At 56.1% G+C, this 7,460-nt stretch overlaps 2 protein-coding genes across 3 annotated transcripts; both read right to left on the bottom strand.

Annotated features, from left to right (window-relative positions):
• Positions 1–2,295: 2,295 nt before the first annotated feature.
• TMEM95 (transmembrane protein 95) lies at positions 2,296–3,825 on the bottom strand. Of its 2 annotated transcripts, none has more exons than XM_008060905.1 (7): positions 3,642–3,825; positions 3,356–3,412; positions 3,089–3,169; positions 2,967–2,987; positions 2,737–2,817; positions 2,536–2,623; positions 2,296–2,393 (listed from the first exon to the last, which is right to left on the bottom strand). In XM_008060905.1, exons 1-7 carry the CDS (start codon positions 3,808–3,810, stop codon positions 2,360–2,362), a joined length of 531 nt encoding a protein of 176 aa, XP_008059096.1. In that variant the 5' UTR covers positions 3,811–3,825; the 3' UTR covers positions 2,296–2,359. The 2 variants fall into 2 exon arrangements, with proteins under 2 accessions (XP_008059096.1, XP_021569528.1); XM_021713853.1 differs by having other exon boundaries at positions 2,367–2,393; positions 2,536–2,615; positions 3,642–3,810.
• A 1,701-nt stretch (positions 3,826–5,526) lies between these two features.
• On the bottom strand, positions 5,527–7,052 carry KCTD11 (potassium channel tetramerization domain containing 11). The gene has a single exon (XM_008060906.1). It carries the CDS (start codon positions 6,393–6,395, stop codon positions 5,697–5,699), a length of 699 nt encoding a protein of 232 aa, XP_008059097.1. The 5' UTR covers positions 6,396–7,052; the 3' UTR covers positions 5,527–5,696.
• Positions 7,053–7,460: the final 408 nt, after the last annotated feature.

A 7,460-nucleotide genomic window follows, 5' to 3' on the forward strand; every position in this document is an offset into this window, starting at 1 on the left:
TTTTTTTTTTTTTTTTTTTTTTTTTTTGTGAGTTGGAGTTTCACTCTATTGCCTAGGCTGGAGTGCAGTGGCACGCTCACGACCACTCCAGTGTCGACCTGCTAGGCTTCGGTGATCCCTCTGCCTCAGCCTTCCAAGTAGTTGGAACTACAGGTGCGTGCTACCACACCCAGCTAATTTTTTGATTTTACTGTAGAGATGAGGTCTCACCAAGGTGCCTGGACTGGTCTCGAACCCGCTGACTCAGGCAATCCACTCATCTCGGCTTCCCAAAGTGTTGGGATTATAGGCTGAGCCACCAAACTCAGCCAAGCCCATGTTCTTAATCATCATTTGATGCTGGACAGAAGAGTGTGAGCAGTATAGAGTTTTAGGAAGAGCAGTCTGGCTGCTAAGGGTGAAACTCAAAGGGAGCAGGCAGAGTCAGATAGCACATATGGAAAACTGTCCACTATTACAGGGCTCTGGGGTGGCCAGGGGGCTAGGGGCAGGAGGAGGGGACACAAGACAGAGGTCCTTCAAGAATGGGTGGCCGGGCTCAGTGGCTCAGCCTGTAATCCCACGCTTTGGGAGGCTGAGGTGAAGGGATTGCCTGAGCCTGCAGATTCGAGACCCGCCTGGACAACTTGGCGAACCCTCATCTCTACAATAAAAATTAAAAAATTAGCCGGGCGTGGTAGCGCACATCTGTAGTTCCAGCCACTTGGAAGGCTGAGGCGGAAGGATCGCCGGAGCCCAGCAGGTTGAGGCTGCAGTGGCCGGGAGCGGCCACTGCACTCCAGTTTGGGTGACAGAATGAGACTCCAACTCAAAAAAAAAAAAAAGAATGGGAAACATTGACTTACATCGAGCCAGGAAAGAGGGTACAGCAGGCGACGGCACAGGCAGCTCCTGAGGTCCATAGGAGAGCTGTGCCCGGGCAGTCAGCAGGTGTGACTTCTTATCCTATTCTCAGGCAGTGAGGCTACCTGGCCGCTGGCAGGCACTCACTATGTTTTTGTCAAGTGAATGGATGAATGAGTTGTTGTATGATTTTGGACAAGTTGTATGTTCTTATGTGATCTCTGGGTCTCATTTTTTTTCACGTGTAAAGTGAAGGGATTGGACTAGAATGTATAAAACAGAGAGGTACTCTCATAGAAGAAGTGGGAGTTCCTCTTCCCATCCCCATGATCTCTATGGGCAACCCCCGGAACAGTGGTTCTAGCACTGGCTGGAGGTTACACTAATCAAGGTCCCATATGAGACCACTTAATTCAGAATCTCTGGAGGTGGGGCCCAACCTGGGTAGTTTCAAAGTTGCCCAGGTGACTCTGGTGTGCAGCTAGTTGAGAGCCCTTGCCCTGGAGCCTTGAGGTACCCAGTTTGAAAATCACTGTACTAGGTAAGGGCTGGGATCCCTTCCAGGCCTAGGTGCTTGGACTGGAACCTGTGGTTGGTGACAGGCCTCTCTTTTCCTGTCTCATATCCCACGTCCCATCCCCAAATCAAAAACTCCTCATAGGCAGGAGTCAAACTTCAGGGTTTTTCAATCATGCACTATAACATTTTGAACAGATAATGATTTGTTGTGGGGGACTTTCCTGTGCATTGTAGAATGTTTAGCAGCATCCGTGGCCCTACACACTAGATGCTAGGAGCACATCGGCCTCCGTCAAAGCAATACAAAATGCCTCCAGATGTTGGTGAATGTCTACTGAGGTGCAAGGTCAACCCCATCTGAGAAGCTCCCATCCTCCCTCTTCCCTGCCAAGTTGTAGACAGAGACCAGGCAGGGGTGGAGGTCATGGACAGCTGGTTTAGTTGGGCCTGGCAGGAAGGAGGCCTCCTAGGGAGACCAGGGTTTCACAGAATTAAAACAATTGAGGGAGAGGATGCCAGCGGACTGACTGATGTGGTCTCACTCCAGAGGGAGGTAGTTTTCCAGAACACACATTCCCGGATTCCCAATCAGTCATAGGGTAGCTTTTGGGGCAGACAGCCCCCGCTTTCCCGGAACAGGCAGAAGGGGGTGTGGGAGTGGTGGTTGTACTTGTAGGGAATTCTTTCCTTCTGTAGATATTTTCCTGGCATCGTTTTTTGATGGCTCTGTCTGATTGGTTGAGGGCTGGAGGGGAGGAATTTTCCAGCTGTGGGTGGCTGGGTTCCTGGAGGGATCATGGGGAGTCTTTTTTTGTTTTGTTTTGTTTTGTTTCATCATCCACCAAACAGAAGCAGGGATGTCTGGGCTTTAGGGCCTGGAAGACTGAGTGAGTCTTTGGGGCTGGGACTAAGGGGCTGGCTGGTTGTCTCCTCAAGGGATGTGTGAAAGTTGAGTACACACCCCTTAGAGCTGGAGGCTGGGTGGTTGTCAGCATCTTCACAAGTCACTTTTTGCTTGGAGGTAGCAGAACCTGAGAGAAAACAGGATGGAAGGCCTAAGGGCGATAGACTGGAAAGGACAGGAAGGGGGTTGGGGAGGAATGAGCAGTGGAAGGCGCTGGGTAGGGTAGGAGGTGCAGAGGCTAGGCTTTCTGCCCTTATCCCGCAACTCACTCCACCTGGAGGCTCAGAACACCCAGAAGCAGGACAGTACCGAAGACAGAGAGGAGCAGGATCCTGGCTTCCCAAAGATCGTGACTTCCTGCAGGGGAGCCAGGAGGCAGTGAGTGATCCCGGGGGCCACACCCACCGATGGGGGCGGAGCCTAAAGGCTCGAGGACCCAGGCGGGGCGGGGCGGGGCGTGGAGAAAGGACCTGGGAAGCAGCGCTTTCGGGGCCAGCAGGACACCTCGGTGCCCTCGCAGGTGGAGCAGTTGTACAGGATGGTGCTGCCCCCTGCAGGAGACAACAGGAGCAGTGCTGGGGAGGAGGAGAGCCCCGGCCTCCACTCTTCCAGGTACCCAGCTTCCTCCCCGCAGCTGCCAGACTCTCCCAGGCACCCCGGAGGCCCCAAGTCCTTGCTAACCCTTTCCTTTTCTACTCACGGCAAGTGGGAGCACAGAGAGCTGAAATGGAAGCCAGAAGGGGTGGGGCGGATGAGCTGCTCATCCACACACCCCAGTGCCTGAGACCCCAGGCCCCCCTTGCTGCCCTCCTGGGCCAGTACCTTCCTTGGTGTACTCAGGCAGCTTGGTCTTTTGAAGCCATTGCCAATATGAAGGGAGTGAGGAGAAAGCCTTTTTGATCTCTGGGGAGGCAGAGAGTAGCTATGTTGCCCTGGGCCTCAACTGTACCAGTTCACCCCGCCCCCTTCACCCAGCCCCTCCCTGATCAGCCCTCCGGTCTTCACCTGCCTTTCGCCCTTCCCTGCCTCCCCAGCCCTCTCCTTGGTGTCCTCCGAAGCCCCCAGGTCATGCCTTCCCCTTGACCTCACCCATGACCCTCAGGACTCTGTGAGTCTTCTCTGTGACTTTGTTCATGGACACCTCATCTGTGGAGATGGGCAAGGACCAGTGATTTCCTCATCAGCCCAGACAGAGGTTCTGGGGTTTCTTCTGACTTTTCTGGCATGTGGAGCTCTCTTAGAGGGAGAAGCCAGTGTGTCCAGAGAGGGGAGTGGAGTGAGGCAATGGCTGAGGGCACAGCTGGGAGGTTACATGCTGCCCTCTTGGGGTGCAAGGATGATTGCTTCTGGTCTGTTCCTGGATATCTGGTCTTACCTAAGGCAAAGGCTGAGAAGTCTGGGATGGCCTCACATTCCTTCCGCTTGACCTCTACCTGGCTACAGAGCCGAGCTAGGCGGCCTGACAAGTCGCGGGCTGGGAGGCGGCAGAAGACACAGGCCTTAGCGGCTGCCAGGAAAATCCCACCTAGTGCCAGCATCCACATGAGGACCACTGTGGGGTGGGGTAGGAGCTGGCCCCATCTGGGCTGGGAAGGCCTTGGAATGCTCTCTGACCCTGGCTCTAGCCCTTTGTCTGGAAGTTCTAGAGTGTTCCAGAATAATGCCACTGTTCCATTCTTGGCTGGGGTAAAGCTGGGGCCCAAGGAACTAGGGGTGAGAAGACATCTCTAGCAGGAGATGGGCAGAGAAAGCAGGGCATCTGTTGCGAGGGAAAGCTCCCCGAACCCAGTCCTCAGCAGCTTTTACAAGTTCGTGATTCCAAAAACAATTTTATTTTTCTTCTTGTAAATCATGATCAGTGAGAAATAATGACATCCCAAGTGAGGAAGTTGTGCATGAATATCCCATGTACTCAGAGACCCGGAAATTCCATCCCTTCCCATATCCTCCCCCACTCTCCCAAACACTTCATCCAGTCTCTCTGCCCTGGGCGGCCTTGGGCCTTCCCCAGTTATCTCCTAGCAACAGACCCATGGTTGCCTCAGCAACTAAGAGTTCCATACAGGCCTCAGGCCCAGCTAGGCCCAGTGACTTCTCCTGCCTCTCTCACCAGGAAGATCTCAGTGACTCAAACCCCAACAGGCCACTCCTGCCTAGTGGTGATGTGTGCGAATGCATGCATATAAACACACACACTCACACACACCCTGTGATTAAACTGCTAATTGTCAATCGACTCACACATACCACAGACACACCCTGTGCCAAAACAGTCGCTGGGCAACCCCAAACAGGCCTGGACATGCAGAAATCACAGAAAGACCAGCACCACAGTCAGCAACACAGATGGAAGCCAGGATGCCAGGGACCCACACATCCGTCAGACATGCTGGCTGGCATCACACAAACATAAAGAAAGGCCAGAACTCAAAAAGATACCATCCACCTCCCCATCAATATGGGATCCTTCAAAATACTTGGAATTACAGAAGGGTGCTCCAGCCCCATTGCTGTAGAGACTCTCCTAGCTCCCTTATGCCAACCTAGGGTAGGGTGTGGCCATTCTGTCTCCCTCAGTAGGTGGCTTGGGATCTCTTTCTTTCTTTCTTTCTTTTTTGAGTTGGAGTCTCACTCTGTCGCCCAGACTGGAGTGCAGTGGCCACTCCTGGTCACTGCAGCCTCGACCTGCTGGGCTCCAGTGATCCTTCTGCCTCGGCCTTCCAAGTAGCTGGAACTACAGGCGCGCGCTACCACGCCCGGCTAATTTTTTGATTTGTTGTAGAGATGAGGTCTCGCCAAGTTGCCTAGGCAGGTCTCGAACCCGTGGGCTCTGGCAATCCACTCACCTCAGCCTCCCAAAGCGCAGGATTACAGGCTGAGCCACCGAGCCTGACTGGGACCTCTTTTCATGTTCCAAGAAACCTTCTTTCCATGCTCTAGAGCATTCTGGCCTCTCATTGGTCAGGCCACTCAGCTTCAGAAGAGTGATCCAGAAGACCACACTGATCCATGATCCAGAAGAACACACTGGGGCAATGCAAAGTTCCCCCCTTTCTCCCAGACCTCAGCATCCCTCCAGGGTTCTGCCAGACCTAGCCTGGACAAAGAAGGGTTCTCTGCTTTTCTAGACCCCTGAATACTCAGCTCCAACCAAGAAGAGACTGGAAGTCCCCAGCCTTAGATGAGAACAAGCCATTAGAACCTTCCTTGCCCCTCCCAGCACCAGTCCAGACCCTCTGGATCACTTGTAAGCCCTTGGTGGGCTCTGGGCTGGGGAATTCCTGCCCACGTCCAGGCTCCAGTCAGGTGCAGTGGAACCCCTGACTCTCATAGCTCTTCAGGCAGAGCTGGAAAGAGGCTTCAGAGGAGCTTTCCCCTGTTAGCTGCCCCATCCCCTTTCCTCCCCACAATCAAACTGAGGATAACATCCTCAGTGCCGGACAAAGCGCAGGGATCGGGAGTTGAGCAGGTCTTCAGGGTCAGGGAAGACAGAGTCTAGACGGAAGCCATGCTCCAGAGCCACCCGCAGCACCTCTTCCAGGAAGCTCGGCGTGCCTACCACCTCCCGTGGCTCTCCTGGCCCCCCAGTCCATAACGGCTGCAGCCCCAGTCTCCCATATTCCACTTCTGGGAGTTCTGCGGGACGGGGGGCCCACTCCAGGCGAAAATGTGGGCCTCCTTCTGCCCTGTCCGCACTGGCCACACCAAATCGGGCTCGCAGAGCACCCAGACACTCTGGGTCAGTGCAGAAGAGGTTGGCTCGGAAGGTGTCCACGGGGACTGAGCTCAGCTCATAGTGGTGTGGGCCCTGGCGAGCAGAGAAGTGCACCAGGCGAGGGCTGACATCTACATCTGCGTGGAGCAGGGCAGCTGTGGGTGCAGTGGTCCCCCGAGAGGCCTCCAGTTCCCGCAGAGCGTCCAGGAGGGGCTGGATCTGGTAGAAGTCAGCCTCTGCCCTGAGAAGTGCTGTCTCTCCATAGCCACGGGGTAGGTCCAGGCGGCCCAGCCGCAAGAAATTGAGGATGTGCCGGAAGGCCTTGCCATCCCGGTCGATGAAGTAGTGGCCACCTCCTTGGGGATTGAGGTTGGGGGACATGGGCGTGCCAGCCCTAAACATGGCTCCCAGCATGGAGTCTGGGAAGCGGGTCAGGGTCTCCAAAGTGGTAGAATATAGTGTGCCCCCCACATTCAGGGTCACGGGGCCCCCAAAGGAGGGGGGAGAAGAGGGCTCAGGAGGAGGGGAAATTTTGGGAAGTACAGAAGACACCGAAAGAGAAGAAAAAGCAGAACTTCCTGGGGATGTGCAGAATTGGGTGGTAGCTTTCAGACTCGCTGGGGTGGAGGCACAGGTTGGAGCACAAGGTAGTAAGGTTTGGGGCTCACCCCAGCTACTTCAGTGGTAGATTGGGGGCTGGCTTCAGGGCACAGAAATCCCCAAGAGAAGAGGTGAAAAGAGCAGAGGCCAGCCAGAGTGAGGAAGGGATCCTTCCGTCCGGACGTATCCGATTCTGGGTGGTCAGCGAGTATTTTCTGCGGTCTCCAGACAGTGGGTTTCCGGAATCCAACCAGCAGGTGACGGTGGCGAGCACCGGCAGACTCTTTGAAGAGCCCAGCAGATCGCGGTCGCCGTGGACAAGTCCGCGCAGGGGTCTGGGGGCCAGTCAGAGGCCTGATCTGGCTCCGGGCGCGGATCCCAGGAGATGGAGGCGGAGCTGCTGGGATCGGATGGCGGAGCCTCCCGGTACCGGCTGGGGGGCGACGATGAGCGCTCAGTCCGAACTGGGAGTGTCAGAGGAGAGCTCTGAAGGAGCAACCGGGAGTCTCGAGACTCAGCCTCCACCGCCTCACGCCGGGTGTCGCGGCTGCCGCTTCCTCTCCGCCCCCAGGAAGTGGCCTAAGAGCAGCGGCCGGGGCCCTTTAAGGGACAGCCCCGCCCCTGGACGCCCCGCCCCCGCGGGCTCTTGCGGCTCGGGTGGCGGTGGGAGCCGAGTCTCGGGCTGGAGAGACCGGGCGGACTGGCTGCACAGGCGGACGCGAGCGGGGGTGGGGTGACTCAGGCGCGTCGCCCCGGATGTGGCCGCGACGGCTCCGCCGCCCTCCAGCTGTGCCCGACCTCACGTCTGCAATTCGGCGGGCTCGCGTCTCTGATCCCGCCGCTCCGAGAAAACCGGGTCCGACCGTCTTGGGCCGGGGC

This window comes from Carlito syrichta, unplaced genomic scaffold (genome assembly GCF_000164805.1).
Source record: "Carlito syrichta isolate Samal-C Ts95f unplaced genomic scaffold, Tarsius_syrichta-2.0.1 Scaffold304770, whole genome shotgun sequence".
In the NCBI taxonomy this organism is placed as follows: domain Eukaryota; kingdom Metazoa; phylum Chordata; class Mammalia; order Primates; family Tarsiidae; genus Carlito; species Carlito syrichta.